A 20,435-nucleotide genomic window follows, 5' to 3' on the forward strand; every position below is an offset into this window, starting at 1 on the left:
TGTCAATATGCAACTCATTAAAATATTTTCACTAATCATGAGAATTTCTCATATCATCCAAAAAAAAGGACAACTTTTAATTGTTTCCTGCTTACTTTCCCCATTTTCTATGTAAAGCCAGCACTCTTGTCACTTATGATATGGAATTAATGATGTTGAATATATAACTATGTGAAAATATGCATTTCTAAGTTGTACAGAGTTGTGATACACAGGAAACATGTATCAATAATGATAAGGAACAGTGGAATACAATCTTGAAAGGAGATAGATATATGCATATAAAAATAATGGAAGAACACTTATTGAGCACCTACTATGTGCTAAGCTTTCCATGGATTACATCAGTTAATTTCTTGACCCCTGTGAGTCAGGTATTTATCACAATATAACACACTGAAGCCATCACAAAGTGAAACCAGGATGATGAGGTCACCCTTGAGTTTTCAAAGCTCCATACATACACTTGTACCCCAACAAGCGACCCATAAAATATCACGATGCAAAGTTTGCTCCTGACTAGTTAATAGTTTGAAACAGGAACACAGAGTTGCCTTACAAGAATAAAAACTGATGTGAAAGCAACTCTAGCTTATCGCCTCCTCACCTTTCAAAGAAATATAAATGACATTTGTTAAGCCAAGCTCTGAGCAAAGGGCTTTGCGTAGGTCATCTCATTTAAGATTGAAACACAGACTTGCACAGGTGGATGCAAGGGTTTTATAAGACACAGAGAAAAGTACTGATTAAAATTCTGTGAGGCCAGAAGTCGCTCATAAATTTCCCTAGCATTCTTAGGTCTCTTGCTAAAACAGCTAGCTAGGAATAGGACAACAAAGGCAATTAGCCACATAAAGCAATGGAAATGAAAACCCAAAGTAATTATATGATTGAGGCTAAAGCAAAAGAAATCAACACATTAAGAGAAATTTTAAGATTTTAAATGAAGCCAGAATAGAAGCCAGATGAGAACCCTAAATAGAAAAGAAGTTTCAAAGAAAACAAACCAGAGAAAAAAAAGAAAAATGGGTAGAAAGAAATGACTAGAAGTCATTTTGAATTTGTACAGAACAGTAAAGGGAATGCCAGTTGTGATTTCTGAGGTCAAGTGCTCTGTGAGGTGTTAAGCAAGTTACTTAACTGCCCTGATTAAGTACTGAGACAATGTCAGCACTTACAACTCACCACAGAGTTCTGAGAAGTAACCAAGCACAGCACTGAGCTCCAAGTCTGCACCTAGATGGCCTTGCATTTAACAGTGGCAGTAACAATCATGGTGATTTATGCTATTAAAGGACCTCACCAGGACCGCTCAAAAGGAGATTCCATGGGCCTTCTTCTGTTCATATGAAAAGCCCAACAAATCCCAGATGTAGGGTGCCACACAGATTCCTCAGGAGGCCGCCACTGATTTCAGGAAATACAGTCATTTTGAACTAATCTCCTCAACCCTCTATGCAAAACACTTTTGTGTCTGTCTATAGGATAGCAAAGCAGGGATCTGGAATGCAAAGATAACCGTAGCCAAGAGAAGAGAAAAGATAATGAGCTGTTAAAAAAATGTTTCATATCCTCTGGAGAAGCCTGCGTCATCACATGCCAGACACCACGCTCAGCACAGCCATCCTCAAACTCCACTCAAATCCCATTGTCACTCTCCTGAAAGCCCTGCTTAGGAGGCACCCTAAAAAATAAAAATGAACACGAAAAAAAGAGGCATCCTAACAACACCCACTGAAGTTTTCGCCTCGCAGGTTTGTAACTGTCTCAAATTCCCAACGTGCAAATGCTAAGTATCCAGTCATTGTGCAGCATCCAGGCTTTGAAAGCAACTGTATCTTGAATTCTTAAAATCATCTAACCCTTGACATGCGTGGCGAAAGTACAGGAATAGACACCGCTCGAAGGAACAGCACTAGGACTCACGAAGGCATGGGGCAATACCTACATTAAGAGTTACTTCTGCTGTCTAAGGAACAATTCGATTTTACCTTTTCCTGGCTGTGTGAACTTTGCCAGAATGAGACAGGATTCTTCTGCTCTTTAAAAGAAACACCCTGTAATGCAGTCTTATTTAGATACGGATGGGAAAAAAGCAATGTTTTAAAGAAAATTATTTGTCTAAACTAAGACTAATTTCTAGCACACTATAACTCACATATATATGGTGAGGGAATTCTTGCTGCTGGGTTCAGGCAATGAAAATAAGAGTTGGGGAGTCAGGAGTTACAATTCTTCAGAGAAGTATTTATAAGGCTTTTCAAGAAATATAAAAAGGAAGCAACATTAATAAACCTGAAAGAAGTTAAGCTTAGAGAAGCAGCTAATCTTCCTAAGCAGGTTTCTGAGTGGGACATGTGTTAAATATTGATAAAGCATTTCCTTGGTAAAGGACCGCTGGCTCCAGAGTGAGGCACTCAAAGAACACAGAAACTCTGTCTTGAATCTGCAAGAGTCTCTGCAAGCAAAGAACTCTGCTCCAGTATTGCAAAATCATGCTCTAACTCATGCTGGCAGTCCAAATCCTCCCGCCAAAGTTCATTATGCGATCAGGCTGATGTCAAAGACACATGCAAAAGAAAGGAAAAAACTCAGATCTAGAGAAAATTGGTCAGGGGGGTGGGGAGTAAACAAAATCTTGCAAATTTTAGGGTAAAGAAAAGAGTTAAGACTACAGGACAAGTCAAGTGGGTCAAAAATAATGCACAAAAAGAGTGCATAAAAAGCCACATTTTTAGTGTGATATGCATAAATACTTGCTATTTTCCTTTACTTGAGATGTAGTCGAACTCTGCCTGAGGAAACATTTTTTAATAGCAACAATAAAAATACTTAATCGTAGCTAGAGCAAAGTATGTGTGGTCATGATATTTTACAGAGGGGAAAGAAAAGGTAATTCTGAATATCTGTACTACATTTCCACACGATGAAACCACTGCATTCCGAAATGATTGTGAAGGTTGGTGGTGCTGGGAGCAGGGTGGAAGGCATATAGAGACATGTTTATTTAAAAAACAGAAATGGAGGCTCAAAGGCCATTATGAGGAAACCAAAGACGACAACCTTTATTACAAAATAAAGCTGCCAATTAATAGTGAGTCTGTAGTCAGAAAGTAAAGTTTATGTGTCTTCCCAGATCCATAATTATTACCCCCATAAATAGTCGTGCAAATCAAATGTCTTTCTTTCTCACAGCTCTGGTTTACCATGTGGTAGCTCAGACTGAAACACTCCCCCGAACGCCTCCTTTGTATTTCTTTACCAAGGCTTCCAGGGGTCCCCCACTCCACCTTCTCTCGCTCTCATTCTGGCATATGCCCTCTCACACACCTCATTTCTGCTTCTTTTCAAACTCAAATCTCCACCCTACCTCCCCTTGGGACGTCGTATGTCCTAGTTCAGCCTACTTCAGTCAGTCTTCAGGTCAAGTACTATTTGGGGATCTGGGTTATCCTTTGAACCATGGGGATATGGACTGTCCTTCTTCAGTAAAAGAGTTTCAAGTAGGTGAGACTGGGAATTTCTGTACTTGCCATGGTTACAAGCCACTCGCTGTGTACCAGAAGTTCACAGCTGGGTGGCTTTGCCCCTAAAGGATATTTTGCAACATCTAAAACATGTTTATTGTTATTGTCACAATTTGGCAATGAGTACAGGAGTTACTTTAGTATGCAGAAGGCCAGAATGCTGCTAAACATCCTTTAAGGCAAAGAACCACCCTCACAACAAAGAACTCTCTTGCCTCCAATGTCAATAGTACTGATACTGAAAAACTCTGGACTACAGCGAGGAAGCAAAATCCATTAACAGGTAGTCTTCACCCAACACTAACAATGCTCAAAGGGCTGACCCCAGTGCAGAGGACCATGAGATTTGACAACTTCTGGGGGACTTTTGGGTGACATGTGACTAGGTTTTAGAGCTACCACATGAACACTTCCCGGGAGAAAACTAGGAATTGTATGACATTTTAACAACCACTGCTAGTTTGTCAAATCAGTTTTTTTCAATGAAGCTACAGAACTTTTTAATTAAACCCAGTTTTCACTGAGCTACATTCCCAGACCTTTTTATTTTCCTTTCCTTTCTTTCTTTCTTTTTTCTTTTCTTTCTTTCCCTTTTTTCCCAAGATTGGGCTTGGACTTAGAATCTCCTGCCTCAGCCTCCCAGAGTTTACAGATTACAGGAATGGGATACGAAGCCTGGCTAGGAGGAGGAGGAGGAGGAGGAGGAAGAAGCCTGTGTTTTTGTCCTAATTCTTCTGAAGTTGTAATGGCAAGCTCTATTTTTCAGCTGCATTATAAGTTAGACAATATTTTACACACAGCCCTACACACAGCCCTAATCCACATGGGTTACTTTCTCAGAAGCCATCACCCCTCAAAGTGCTGTAGACTTTTGTGATAACTGGTAATAACCAATATACTGAGACTCCTGAGATTCAGATCTCAGTTCTAATAATCATAACAGAAAAATGGGCAGGAAAAAATTGTCTGATTGAAAACAACCTCAGAAGCTATATGCGAAAGTAATAAAAATTTCATATTCTAAGCAATATTAATTGCACCCAGGCTTTTCACCAAATGTCTTGACTCAAAACACTTTGCCTTGGTAGATTTCCTACTGCCCTGGGAACATCCCGGACAAATAAACCAGCACACTAAGAATTTCTGTTACCTACTTCTCTCTGCCTGCCCACAGCACAGAGCCTACGTCCCACTTCCAAGGGGCTTTTCCTTGACTTGGGTTGTTGGCGAATGCAACCCCTAATAACTTGAGTGTTATTCTACCCTGCTACCAAAACAAGGCAAGATGCCCATAAAGATTACTATACAGATTAGGCAGTAAGAAATATATCTAAGTCAAAGAATCTCAACTTTTTTCTAAGGAAAAAAATAACAAGAAAATAACAGAGTAAGTATAAGAGACTCCCAGTATATAAATCCACTTTTTCAGGAAACCAGCAGTATCTTGGATATATTATATGGAACGGTATGTTCTTTGCAGAAAAACCTAGGGAATAAGGTAAATGATTACCAGATCAAATACTGTCTAAATCGACCTGTAATGAAAAGGCATCAGACAACACTGGTGAGTAATGCTGAGTCTCAGCCAACCCTTGGCTCACATCAGCATGTCAGCCGTAGTTCCTAGGCAACAATTTTGGTCTTCCAAGCAAGTTTAGATAACAACCTTTTTGTTGCTGTTACTTCTTGCCAGACAAAGAAGGGGTTTCACCCTCATCCTTTCCAGGCCATGGAAAACCAACAGGACGCTGAAACAACCCAACTCACTTCATATGTAATTCCTACCAACTTTAAATCTTTTGGAACAGCACGTTGAAAGAGGCCAGGAGATGGGGTTTATGTGAGGTCCAACACCTCTGCCTGAGGATGAATCATAAAACCACTAGCACTCCATTCCCTCATTACACCGTTCAGTCTTAACCTGGGTGAACCATGCATAATGAAAAAGAAATCAGGAACACACCGAATTTAAAGCCCCAAGTACAATTTAAATCCTGTTTTAGATTCATTTCAATTAATGTAGGTCAGGCAGCTTCTTTATTCAAGCTGAGTTATTCTTACTAGTTTAATAACAAAAGCAGAAACATTTTCCTACTAAAAAAATTAAAAATACACTGATAGAAATCCATTCTAAACTCAGTAAAGAATAGAGCAACAGCTTACAATAAACTCAGCCTTACAGAATAATATAAAATAAATTACCCAGTTATTTGGAAACAGGAAACAACTATTTGTATGTTATTACATATTTTGCAGGTTATAAATTAAAAGCATAATTCTGATACTGTAGCATAGCATTCTTCAAAAATATCTTATAAGGAACAACTAACGCAATAAACAAAAAGTGAGTCAAATATGTTTGAGAAGCCCCACATTTCTCAGTCCCCTGCCTGGCAATGACCTATGCATGTTGGTGGATTTAAGAGTGTGAGAAGTCCTTTGGTGAACTCTTCGGAATTCAGCCTTTCCCCAAGTTCATTTGGCCCTCCAGCCCATTTTTGCCCATAACACATATCAACATCCCATAAAATGGCTGGTCTTCCTAGCACACTTTGGGAAAGATTTGGCTAGAAAAGGGATATAATGAAATGGCTTCATAGCTGAGGCTCTGGACTCATATCAGCTTCACAATTGTTAGCTGTGTAACACTGGGCAACTTGTCCCTCAGTTTCCCTGGTAAAAGGGTCAGATAACAGCAAGGGCCCTAGGCCTGCCCATTTAATGGATACAGTTTTCTGGGATGTTCACACTGCTGGGTCCTTTTTGTTACTCTGGTCTCAGTTCAAAATGGCGCCCACTCTCAGATGCCTTCCTCAGCTGCCCAATACAAAACTAGTTTCACCAAGGTCACTAATGCTGCACCTGCTTTTCTTCATGAAACTTCTCTATTTAACTATAAAACTGTCATCTGTTTCCTCTCTACATAATACAAGCACTATGAACCCAAACTACTGGTTGTCTGTGCTATATGCCCACAAAGAGATCTCAGCAAGAAATCATCCAACAAATAAATAATGGAGTAAATAAATGGATAAATACATGAACAAATGGGGCGGCTGTGAAAATTACATGTGAATTAATGCAGAGCATTCTTTATAGTGCCTGACACACAAACAATTATACAGATGCTTTTGAAAATTGAATTTCTGATGAGCTATCCATGATCAATGCATCCAAAAATCACATATCTTCCAGTATTTAACTTTCAGACACTGGAGTATCTCTTCCTGCTATGTTATAGATAAGCATTTCATGACACTTATTCAGAAACGTCCAGCTAAACAGGTTTACAGGAATGAGAGGAGGGGCAGGCCCTGAGAATTTGCCTATTTCCACAGTGTAAATATTCCAACAGTGACCACTATCAGGATGTCAGTGGTTTAATAGCAGGTTCACAAAATTGCTGAAAAATTAACAGGTAATGCTCACAAGCTACTACAACCCTTCTTTGAGGGGGGTTCTTTCCAGCCTACAACTCTTGTTTGTTGGATTCAAGTTTAGAATGAGTTTTTTTTTCTACAGACACATATCTTCCATATTCCCCCTTCTTGATGAGCCAAGGTAAGAGCTATCCACTGACCTTGGCTCGATGCTCAAGAAAACAAGGATATACTGAACTGCATTTTCTGCACCACCCTTTGTATACTCTCAATTTGATGTTTAAAGCAATAAACATGATTTATATCCACACCAGGCCATTGTGAGAATCAATAAAATTTCCAGAACACAAGGTGAGTTGTGTTTAAATTCATTTAAATAGAGGCATCCAGACGATACCATCAAGGTACCACTCTCAATGAGGAGAATCTAACAGAAGAGTGATGTCATCCTGACCCCATCCTCACTCCATCCTGACATTGAGTGCTAGATGGTGCTTCAGATGGATGTTTCTCTGGCATCACAAAATTGCTGTCCTAGTTACTTTCTTTGTCACTATGACACACTATCCAATGCACACAAATTAAAGACAGAGTTTACTTTAGGTCCCATTTTTAGTGCATAGTAGGCTGGCTCTAAGGCAGAAAGGGTATGGTGGAAAGATCTGACATGGAACAAAGCTAGCTGCTCATGCCATAGTGGTAAGGAAACAATAAGAGAAGAGAGGAGCTAGGGATGGCAACATACCCCTTCAGGTCATACCCTCAGTGACCTGCCTCCTCCAACCAGGCTCCACCTCCTAACACCACATGAGCTATAAACCTATTGGTGGACCAACCCACTGATGAGTATAGCAGCCCCATGATCCAGTTACCTCCAATCACATGAGATTTGGGGAGTACATTTCAGATCCAAGCCATAACATTCTACCGTGTAAATCTCTTTATGAAAAATTAATTTAGTCTAACTCTAAGAATTACCAAGGTCCTAATAATTCCAGCACTGCTGAAAAGTCCAAGTCCAAAGTCTCCTCTAAGACTCAAAACAAATTCTTAGCTGTGAGCCCCTGTAAAAGTGAAAAAGAAAGTTAAACATTTCCAACGTATAGTAGCACAGGGTAAACATTCCCATCCCCAAAGGGGAAAACAGGGAGAGAAACCAATGAGACAAAGCAAGACTGAAATCCAGCATAGCAAAATTAGATCCTGTAACAACGTGTCTGGTACCCAGGGAAAGCTGTGGCAAGCTGTGAACTCCAAATGACTTAGGCAGCCCCACCCCTACAGTTCTCTCTTAGAGTGGTTTTCCTCACTACCACCCTGCCTTCCACAGAAGACATCCCATGTTCCTGGCTTCTCCAAATTCCTGGGATTTCCACTGCACTTTCAGCTTCACTCTCATATCTTCACACACTGCCCTTTCAGGGGCACACTGCTGGGCCTCCCAGGTCTTCTTTTGAAATCTGACTGGAAGCCTCCCTGACCTCACAACTCTTGCATTCTACATGACTATAAAACCAGCACCATATGGATGACAACAAAGCCTGTGGTCAGCTCAAGCAGCAGCCTGCTCCTCTTGAATCACGGCTGTGGAGGCCTCCAAGTGCCTGGATGGCTGAGTACTATGAACCAAATTCCAGGAAATCAATTCCCCAGGTCCCTTTTCTCAAGTAGAGTAACCTGAGGCTCTCTTCTCAAAGCAAAAGTTTTTACCTTTGCACCTTTGAGCCTTAGAAACTTGGGGTCTTGCTGATTTTCAGGTGTCCCAGGCACCTTTCCTATTACCCTGATGTAAAGTATTTGAGTTCTTTTTAATGCTAATCATTTGAGCAACTAAAATCTGGGCCAAAATTTCATAGGCCCTTCCTTTCTGGCAAAACTGAAAACTTTTTAAATGAGGTTTTTGCTCCTATTTCTCAGTGTAAATCTCACTAAAAGCAGCACATAGTAGCCATACCACAGACTGAATGTTGGGCTGTCTTGAAATTTCCTCTGCCACATTAATTAGTCTGCCATCCTTAGTCTCAGTCTCTCCCAAGGTCTCAGGACATGAACAAAATGTAGACAGAATTTTTTCCAGAGCACAACACACATGGTCTTCAGTTGAACTGCCAATGGAGTATTTGTTCCCAACTGAAACCTTATTTTTACTGCCTCTTTAATGAGCATTCTGGTCTTCAGAGCTCTGACCAGAATCTCTAATCAAACTCAGCTGACAAAATTCTAGGACTGCTTCTCCAGCTGCCATATCCAAAATTTTCCAAACTCCTCTCACAAACCAGTTCCAAAGGCTTCTGAACTACATGATCAGGTTGTCACAGCAATGACACCACTTCTCTGGTACCAAAATCTGTCTTAGTCACTTTCCTTATTGCTAAGACACAACAGCCAACATCCACAAATTAAAGGAGGAAAAGTGTACTTTGGCTCATATTTTCATTTCATAGTTGGCTGGCTCCAACGCAGAAAGGGAATGGTGCAGGGGTCTAATACAGAAGAAAGCTGCTCATGTCATGGCAGTCAGGAAGCAGAGAAAGAAGGGAGGAGTATACCATTCCAAGTCTTATCCACTGATGAGTATAACACTCTTGTGATCCAATCACCTTCCAGAGACTTGAGACTGTTCAGGGACATTTCAGACCAAAACCATAACACTTGTACATGTAACATCATCCCTTGGCATCCAAACTAAAGCAGCCAGTTTTTCCAACTATAATGAGCCAACCACAGATTTGAGGTAACACAAGTAAAACTTCAAAATCTATAGTCTACGTGTAAATAATTAACGCCAGTAATTACTGTTCCTCTCCTGAAAACTAGGTATGTATAGAGTGATATGGGCAGAGGATTGCTTTCTGCACTACTGTATTAGTTATCTATAGCTACCCACCAATCACCCCAAAATTCATCAGCTTAAAACAACACACATTTATTATCTCACAGTTTTGGTGGCTCAGGAATCCAGGCATACTTTAGCTGGGTCCTCTGTTTCATGGTCTCTTACAAGGCTACAATCAAGACGTCAGCACAGGTCCTGCCATCCCTTGACCACAGAAGGATCACTTCCAAGTACACTGAATCACTGCTGGCAGTTTTCAGTGCTTTGTGCCTGGTAGACTCAGTACCTCATTCCTTGTTGAGTGTTGGCTGGAGACTGTTCTCAGTTCTTTATGATATGGACTCTCAACATAACAGCTTGCTTCATCAACCACACCAACTAAGAAGGCAACAGAGTCTGCTTGCAAGATGGAAACAACAGTCTTATATAATCTAATCATGGAAGCAACATTGGGTATGCCATTATCTTTACCATATTCTATTGTTTAGAGGGAAGTTTCTAGGAGTGACCAACACTCAAGAGATGAGGACTACACAAAGGCAGGACTCCCAAGAGGGAGGAATCATCATGGGTTGTCTTATAAATAGGCCCACCACACTCATCCTCATGGAACACAGTGGGAAGACCAAACCTAACACTGACCTACCTTTAAGCACCTCAATATGAAACCACACCATGTGATTTCCAAAGCATGTGGATAAAGTCTCATGAAAACGAAATGTGGGTGAATATTACATTAGGTAGGAGACATTAGGTTTGAAGGCATAAAATTTTGTTTAAATGTTCTGAGCAAATATAATCTACATCAGAGAAAACTGGGAACATCTGCATTTTAGCAAATTCTAAGACGGAAGCCATGCTTTCTGACAGCCAAACAAGTGACTCACAAGAAGAATTGCCCATTTAAACAGGTATTCACTGCCAAGAAATCTAGTCTGCTCTGGAATTTTATTTATTGCTATAGAACATTTTGAAAATATAGTTAATGCCTTTTTACTGCTTGTGATTTGATATGTGATCTATGTCTACTCTAAGCACTTCTGCTTCTATGATACTTCTAAGATCCATAACCACCACAGTGGCAAGGAACTGGTAAAACAATTTCAAACCCTGGCTGTCACCCACTCTTTTTCTAAGCTTTACCCAACCACATATTCTTTCTCAGATATCTGAGCATCCCAATAGGCAATCTACAGAGATTGCCTCTAAAGGATTTAAAATGATCTAATCTACTAAGGGCAAAATGCATACTCAGAAAACCTGCATCACTCTGTAGCAGGCAAATGTAAATGCAGACAAAGACTACCTTAAATCTAAACTTTCAAAATTGGTCTGCACGTTTTATTATTCTTCCCAGAAACACCCAAATGTTTTACTTTCTGAAAACTCCACCCCATTCTGTTACAGAAATACTTAGCTCACTGTGTTTCTAATGGCCTACTTTTTTTGTTCTTTTAGTGAGATGATATATAATAAACAAACTTAAACAGTACTGTATTTTAAAACCCCAAAACACTTGCCACCTGTGGAAAGTAAGTGGAAACACCTCAGAATTGACATGTGCTGAGGATGCTTGGAGTATGAATATGTGTTAAATAATAATGGACAATATATGTGCTGAGCAGAGAAAAAACAAACGCAAAATTCTACCTCAATAATCATACGCAGAAAAGAAGATAATAAAGCAAATGACAAAGTGAACTTTGTTATGGCTGCAGTTATCTTCCAACCCACGAGAGCAGCTTGATAATGTTTTTTAATTTGAAATATAAGGTCCTGGGAAAATTAACATGAATGTTCTTACCTCTCTAAGATGAATGTTTTCCTTCTCTTTCTGGTCTAAAATTACTTCCAAGTGGCTGACCTGAGACTCAGCCTCTGCCATCCGACGTGTCCTTTCGTTGTCATCCTCAAGGCTTTTGGACTGCAAGCCTTTGCTTTGCAGCATCTCAAGGAGCTTTTTAATTGACTCATCTCGGGCATTGAGGGTTTGTTTTTGTGTTTCAATTCTCAGTTCCATCTCCTCTAACGTCTTCCTCAAAAGGAACAGCTCCTTGGCCTGTCTGTCGTGCTCAGCTTGGAGTCTCCTAAAGTTCTCCTCAGTCAGCTCGATGGTGAAGTGCTCAGCCCCGCGGTTGCCACTCTCTTGCTGCAGAAGGTGGTTGAGGTCTCTCTGGGTGCGCAGCTCATCCTGAAGGGCTTGGATTGTCAACTGCAGGTGCTGCAGTGAGAAAGATGGGGCAGGAGAAGAGACAGAAGGAAAAAAGTCAATGAGAATGCCAAGTGCTGCTTGTTGCTTTCACACCATGAGGATGGAATGTTAATCATGAGGTCCGTGAAGTCCTCCAGGGCGACTTCGGAAGCATGGGATAGCACATGGAAGGGGGAATTAATTCAGTGATGCTTTCTGAATGTCTTAGGAGAAGAGAAATGTACACATACACAGGAAGAGTATATTAGTGTCAATCACAAGGGAAATTATACATCTACAGAGTTTTAATTTAGGAAGTGAAAGGGTTAGAGGGAAACTATCACAAACACACCTTCTTTATGCCCACAACGCTCCAGACTCAGTATTCCTTGTTTCCTAAGATGTTCTTTATTCCACTTAATCCATTATGTTACATGAAAAGTGCATGTCCATTTAAAAATGAAAATAATAGCATCCACTACAAGTAGACACAAACAAGGATTTTTTTTTTTTTACAAATAAAGTTGTGAACAGGTTTAGTAAACAGGATTACTGCCTCTGCAAGCAAAAGGGAACAAATGCAGACAAAACAAACACACTCAAACACACAGGAGTTGTGGCTAGGCAGAACAAAACAAACAAGCTGCAGAGAGTGAACAAACCTTGGTTCTTCTGGCTTCCAGTAACTGCACAGCGTGGGAAATGAAAAGAAAATGAAGCAAAAAATCAACACAAAGAAAAATCCAGTGCAAGCAAACGATATTCAACAGAAAGAACTTAATCAACACAGAGTACCTTCACAGAAGAAAAAAGCAGAAAAGAAAAAAAGAATTGTTTATTAGAGCAAAGACCCACAAAATCTATAGCGTTGCTCTTTGATCAATGTGCAGGGGGAGGGGACACCACCATGAGGGTCTTTTTCCTATCTTTTCGTTTCTTAAGCCTCGCTGACCCAGGAACCAAATGTCTTGGAGGTCTCACTAGAAGGAAATCCCAACACTCTAGAAGCACCCGTGTGCTGGTTCAAGTCACCACTGTAACCAAAATCAGAATGAAAGCACCAGAAACACAAAATAGTTGCCAGGTAAGAAAAAAGAAATCTTGTGTGAAGCTGGTGAATTCAGCAACACCTTCCCCACAAGGCCAACAGCCAGGCTGGTCAGCAGAAGCAGCCGCAAACCTGAAGGCAGATTTGTCCTAGGGACAAACCAGGAGACCCCAAAGCTAGCAGTTATCCACTCACAAACACCTGATTCTGCCTGTGGCCCAAACAAAATAGTAAATGATGTGGACCCATGGCAGGGAACTCCTGCTCACAGGGAACTATAGGATTATAAGGCTGGGATGATACTTATTGGAAGAGGCATGAGAGCAATCAACAATTTTTAGATTTTTGTAACACTATGTGTGAAATCCACAGGTGCTAATATCTTTCTGCGTGTGAAACACTGTAACCACCACTGGATTATATTCTTTATGAGTATCACTTCACCCTCACATTTAGGAATGTCCATTGAGAAATTCCTACAACACATGGAACAACAACTGTCATTCACATTCGTGTGCCACGCAGGATGGTGAGTGGAGAGTAAGCAACTGGTATGTACGCATAATAGACATGGTGGATTATTTTTGTTATGTATCACTCTGTAAGGTGTAAAATTCAGTGGCTTTTAGTATACTCACAAACTTGTACAACAACCACACAATACATTTTATACCTTTTCATCACTTCAGAAAGAAACACTGTACCCTTTAACAGTCATTCCCCATGTCCCTTTCTATTCTCAAGCCCTGATAATCATTAATGTACTTTTCTGTCTACAGATTTGTCTACACGAGACATTTCGCATCAAGGGAAGCATTTAAAATAAAGTGGTTTCCTTCACATAGTATGTTTTCAAAGTTTATCCATGTTACAGCAAGTATCACTATTTCATTATTTTTTGTAATTCAATTAAAGTCCATCATAGGATATATTACATTTTACACTTATTAATTGATTCACACACAAATATGCATATCATTGCTATTCATATTAGCCAAAAAGTGGAAACAACCCATATGCCAATCCATTAATATTCAAAGGAATATTATTCACCTATAAAGAGAAATGAAGTCATGATACACACTACAAAGATAAAGCTGGAAAACATTATGCCAGTGTAAAAGAAGCCAATCAAAAAAGGCCACATATTGTATAGTTCCATTGGTGGAATGACCAGAACAAGCAAATCCATAGACAGAAATAAAGTAGCAATTCCCAGAGAGGGAAAACAGTGGAAATGGACCATAACTACTAAATCGTATTGGCTTTTTTTAAAGTGATGAAAATTTTCTCAAATCAGATGGAGGTGTTAGTTGCACAACTTTGTTAATATACCAAACTGCTGAATTTTACATTTTGCATGAGTAAATTATGTAGTAAATAAATTACATCTCAATAAAGCTGTCACACACAGCAATAAAACAAAAACACCAACCGCTAATCCCTAAGCCAGTCAAAACAAAGTCCACTGCAGCATACACAGCCTTCAGCCCAGGGATTTGGTTGTTGCTAAGCCTATTGGGAGCACGCTTTCACAACTGTCTTCTGGTTAAATACTCTTGACAATTGAAAATCTTGATCTCTAGAGATGACTTAAATTTCTGAGAAATCCAAATTAATTTGGAAACACCTGATGAATCAAGATGATCATAATGGAAATTATCTTTTCTGAGAATGACCAAAAATAAGATTTATATTCTGATGTGGCTCATAAATTGGCCAGAAGGGAATTCTAAAAAAAATTATCAGAGTGCTTTGAGTGGAAGCAGCAATGACAAGAGGTCAATTCTGTAGAGGAGCTGTCCTTTTGGGTGGAAAACTTGCTTATTACCCTGATCCTCTGCTTCCGTATCTACAAAATTGAGATCATCATAATACTTACCTATGAGGAATAACTGAGATAATTCATCAACTGCCAGGTATGAGTGTGAAGGAAAGGTAAAAGTTAGGAAATTAGATAAGGAGAGATATAGGAATAGAGGAAGGAAGGATAATAGGAAGAAAGCAAAGAAGAAGAAAGAGAGAGAGAGAGGAATGGAGGGAAAATTGGCTCATTTACCCATTCAATATATTATTTACTTAGCATCTCTCTCCTACTCATAAAATACCCAAAATATGATCAATAATCTGTGCCTACTGTCCCTGAGGACAAGTAAACCAACAGAAGCAATACTATGCCATGAGGGTTATGATAGAAGTCATAGCCACGTGGCTGGAAATACAGAGAAGATGTGACTCAGGCAAGGAATATATAGGAAAATATCTCAAACCAAGAGGATACCACTAAGCTAGGTCTTGAGGAGAGTCTGCCCCTTTCAAGGAGAGTCTGCCCCTTGGAAATGGAAAGACAGAGACCACATAAAGGCACACAGACAGAGAAAGACCAGACCTATTAAGGAATACTTAACAACAAAAACCTGTTAACACTGTAACAACAGCACTTACCACACAGATCACATATGGCTCTACATCTAAGCTCTTGTAACCTTCATAATGGCCCTGGGAGGCAGTCACGGTTATGGTCTCCACTTAATGGGTGAGGAAATGGAGATACAAAGAAATTAAGTACCTTTCTCCAGGTCACTCAAGTAAGCAATTCTGATCCCAAAGATCATGTATGACTCACACTACCACTTAGCCCATGAAGTAGAAAAAATGCTTCAGGATAGCTGGAACAGAATGGAGCCGAGGTAGTAGGAGCAGACAGGTAGATACTTTCAAGAGTTACAGAAATTCTCTTAATTAAAAATTAACCTGTTAACCAGGTTGTTTCTCATGCAGGGGTGGTTACGATGGACACTTCTAAGTTGCACATTTATTAATAATTATTGAGAGCCATTCTATATACTTTTGGGGATAAATCATTTCATAATTAAATTGTGGTTAGAGCTTGTCTAAGGCCTAGTATCTTGCCATGTGAACCAGCTAGGATGTGCAGAAACATAGCTCCGTGTGCCTCCGGTCATAGTCGAGGCCTCAATGGTCCACGATGCTGTGATGCTCCAGGGCAAGATTACATCAGCTGAACATCCTGGTTCCTTGAGAACCACGTAGTAATAATTTTTTAAAACAGGTTTCACTTGGGGGAAAGGACAAACTTCTTATTCACCTGCCATCTCTCCCCATTGTCCTCATCGATGTAAGAACATCATTAGTTTACGATCACTGCTCTCTGAGTCATCTGAAGTTATCTGCATCAACATAAGATCCTTCTCAGCATAAAACCACCACTGCTGTCTGAGTCATCAGATAATTGCCTCACCATTTTCGTCAATGTAAATGTGATCAATAAATGCTGAGGTTCTGGCTGCCTTGTGGTCTTTTGTTCCCCGTGAAAAACTAGCCATCCCAGATCTCCATTGCACTGCTATTTGTCTCTTGTGCCTTCTTTTTGCCATGCACTATAACACCATGCAAGAAACTCAGGATTCAATGGAGGGATCCTCGATAAAGAACCAGTATTTGTTTTTCAAGTATTTTCTTCATTAGTCACAAAACAACTTCAGCATGAGTAAACACAACCTGATCATCAGCCAAAAGTTTAATGTTCAAAAATTTCTCAAATTTCTATTTTATTATTCATTCTCTTTTTAAGATATTCAAAAGTAAACAGGAATCTCCTTCTCACTACAAAAGGAATCTCGAGCACAATGTGTATATCGTGTACAGCCTTCGTTATCTTTTTCCATCATATCTTTGAAGTTGGAGAGGGGATTTGAAATAATCTCATTTGTTTTCTTTCATGTTCTCACCCCCCCACACACACATCTTGTTCTCTCTCCCAAACCCCACGAGATCAACAGTTATCAGCATTCATTTCAGCTTGCCACCTACATCACATACCTACAAATCAGCAAGGCCCTAGGCTGTATTCTACAGCCATCTATTCGGAATCTTCCTACCATGTGGTCTCAACTTTTTGAAGCTTCAACCATTCTTCCATTTTGCTCCAAAGTAGGAGCCCTTCCAAAGTCCTTCTGCATCAGGACAGGACATCATCAGGTAGTCTGGCCTCATTCCCAGGTCTCAGCCAAACTGCTCTCATCTCACCACTCATGGCACAGGTGCTACAAGGGATAACCCGTTAATTTCCTTCAAGCAAAAAAGTGAACCTGTGTTTGGACGAGGGCTCAAAATCTCTTTACTCCCCACCCTGATCCTCTCCAGTTGCCCTTAAAGAATCAAACTGCAAAAAGCAAATGCCACTGTACACAGACTGCCACTGGAAAAACATCATGGAAGGAAGCCAAGGAGCCATGACGGTGGGAATCCAGGCTGTTCTCTGGAGCACAACTAGAATATCATTTTTACACTGACACTTGTCCTTTAGCCTGTCCTTCTTTTCTCCCTCCTTAAATTGCATGCTTTAAAATCTGCCCTACATAGTGAAGACTAGCCTCATCTCCAGTTCACAGGCAAGAAAATGTTTTAAAGGACTCATATGTACATTAAACATAAGTAAACAGTAAGGAAGCTTTGCAAATAGCTTAGTGTGTCCAACTTATTCCATAGAGACTTCTGTCTGTGGCACACTACGTCTTCTGACAGGCCCCCTCACTACACTATAGTGAAATAAAACCAAACTGGCCTTTCAGTGCATAACTAGGTTTACAAGGAAGTAACGGAAATCTCCAGGGAAAAGAATGAGGAGGAACAGAGAAGAGAGAAGGGGATAGAAAGCAGGGGAGAAAGTAAAAGAGAACTAAGACTCTGGTCTCTCTTCCTTTTAGAAGAAGTAAATGTGAATACAAGCCCTGAACCTGACATGATGAACTAGGGTTCACTAATGCAGAGCAAGCAGGCTTGGAGTCTCCATTAAGCCCAGATTTGCAGAGGAGGGAAAAGAGGTTTCAAGTAAGTTAGTGTCCCCTGGTTTATGAAAAAGGCAAACACAAATTCTTTGAAGAAGTGCAGGAAGGCACAGAACAAAAGTCCTCAGGAATAAAATATTCAAATTAATGAAATACAAGAAAAATTACCACAGATATTAGAAAAGTTCTATAATTAAAAGCCATATGCACAGTAGAAAATGCTTTATATGTTTAAGTAAACAAATATTTTAAAGAGGTATAATACAGAACCAGAGAATCAACATACAAAAATGACTCTGCAAAATGAATAACCAAAACTGAAAAAGAATAAAAATACACAGTAGTAAAGAAATAGTATTAGAAATGAAAAACCATAAGAGAAAAGAGAAAATTAATGAACAAAGATACAACAGAGATCACTTACAGAGCAAAATGTTGGCTCTTTAAATATCTAATAAAATAAACCTCTCAGATCACAACACACAGGAGAGATTTAAAAGATGATATGCAAAAGCTTTTAACTTTATGCCCATAAACGTCAATGAAATGGACAAACTACTAGCAAAGTATCTTACACGCTGTTAACTCTAGAAGAAAGAGAAAGCCTGCAAAGTTCTCTAGCTATTAAATAAATTCAGTCAGAGGATTAAGATTCTTCCCACAAAAAAGTCCAGAGGATTCCAATTTATACAAATTCTTGGAAAAAGAAGAGACTCTTTCCCCAATTCATCCTGTGAGACTCGACTATTCTGACAACAAAGCTAGACACAAACTATGTACATCAGAAAGGTAACAGACAGGCCAAACTTCACACCTAAACAATGAGTATTACTAGCAGAAGGACTTCAGAAAGATAATATATCATGACTAAGTTGGGTTTCTTCTAGAAATTCCAGGGTGAGTCCACATTAAACAAAGTATTCATGTAAATCACCAGATGAAGAAGAAAAACTGTATGATATTCAAGATATGCAGTCATTCACTTAAAAAAAATCTTAGCAAACTAGGAATAATGAACAACTTCCTTAACTTACGTAGCATCCAAAGCAAGTCTCTCTTAATGATAAATGTTAAGAAGCACATCTTTTAAAATGAGAAATAAAGTTCATGCCCACTATGACCTCTACTTCTAGTCAACACTCTCCTGGAGGCCTGAGTAAATACAGTAATGCTAGAAAATAACTAGGAAAAAAAAAAACTAACAAGAAGAAAAATTCTAATATTATCAACTACATTATGTGCTTATGTACTTGTAAAACCAAAAGAATCGATAAATTATTAAAAGTAAAACAGCTATTTTCTCAACAGGCACAAAATATATAGCCATAAAAAGAAAACAGGCAAATCTTTCAATGTTAAAATTAAGAATTTATTTTCAACAAGACCACAGAGTGAAAAAACAAGCCATAAATGAGAGACATTACAATTTCTATTTTTTTAAAGAGAAAAGAATAAAAATAAATTAACAAAGACATGAACAAAACAACATAAAAACAATATCAAATTTCAGACAAGGTGATAGGAAATTAACAATGGTTGTTGTATTACATATTGCTATCTTCAAATTGATTACTCAGAAAATAATATAGGCATGTAAGATTGATCAAACAAACATTAACTCTTCCTTTCAATAAAGCAATAAAAATTAATAGTACCATCTTAGCTACACACACACACACACACACACACACACATATTTTTACCTTCTTTCTTTTCTTGTTTTCCTCATCCTAGTACCTTTCAGATTTTATTTACTCTTTCAGGTTCCTACACTAGGGAGACAATATAATGTTTACACAATTTCTTAAAATAACAAAATATTACTATCTAGAAAGTAAATAATCCCTAAAAGTCAAAGAAAGATACTAATAATTAATAGAAAAATGATCTGGCAAAAATGAGTAGGCATTTTATAGAAACCAAAACATGACCAGCCCACAAGAACACGACAAGCTCAGTACTGTTAGTAACCAGAAAAATACATAAGAAAGCACTAATGAGAAAGCATTTTACATCCTACTCTCTCCGCCAAACCATACACCTGCATTATAATAATAACAACAAAAGCAACATCGAATCTGACTGTAGCAAGTAATGACAAGAATGTGGATTATGAACTCCCAAAATAGCTGTTACAAAGGCAAACTAGGGAAACCACTTGGAAGAAATAATTTGGCAAGAATTAACCATTAGTATACTCACCCAGAAATTTTACCTCCAAGTACACACCTAAATCAGGGTTTACTAAACTATGACCTTTCAGCCAAATCTGACTGGTTGTCTGTATTTATAAGTAAAGTTTTATTGGAACCTAGCCAGAACAATTCATTTATGTAATAACTTTTACTACTTTTGCACCACAGTTGCAGAATAGAGTAGATCAGAAGATATTCTATAATCTGCAAAAGTCCAAAATATTTACCATCTGGATCTTTATAGAAAAAAAATTGCCAGCTCTTTCCCTAAAGAAATAATGTGTACATAAGCACAAGAGACACACAAAAGAACATTAAATATAGCACTATTTCTAGACCAAAAAAAAAAAAAAAAAACTAGGCAAAATCCATCAAAAGGAAAGCATAAATAACGGAGTATGTATGTAATGGAATATTATAACATTGAGCAAAAGAACAAATGACAGA

The 20,435-nt window shown here is 38.9% G+C and overlaps 1 protein-coding gene across 10 annotated transcripts in view; it reads right to left on the reverse strand.

Moving 5' to 3' along the window:
• Window positions 1–20,435, reverse strand: part of Erc2 (ELKS/RAB6-interacting/CAST family member 2) — a 963,719-nt gene that overhangs the window by 765,143 nt on the left and 178,141 nt on the right. For all 10 annotated transcript variants that reach the window (XR_001234567.1, XM_005387388.2, XM_013515688.1 and 7 more), the window contains exon 3: window positions 11,548–11,964. Coding sequence is in view for 9 of the 10 variants with exons in the window: in XM_005387388.2 (XP_005387445.1) it covers window positions 11,548–11,964 (417 nt within the window). In the remaining variant the exon portion in view is untranslated. The remainder of the gene's footprint in view (window positions 1–11,547; window positions 11,965–20,435) is intronic.

Source organism: Chinchilla lanigera, unplaced genomic scaffold (assembly GCF_000276665.1).
Source record: "Chinchilla lanigera isolate Chin_1 unplaced genomic scaffold, ChiLan1.0 scaffold00029, whole genome shotgun sequence".
NCBI classification, from domain to species: domain Eukaryota; kingdom Metazoa; phylum Chordata; class Mammalia; order Rodentia; family Chinchillidae; genus Chinchilla; species Chinchilla lanigera.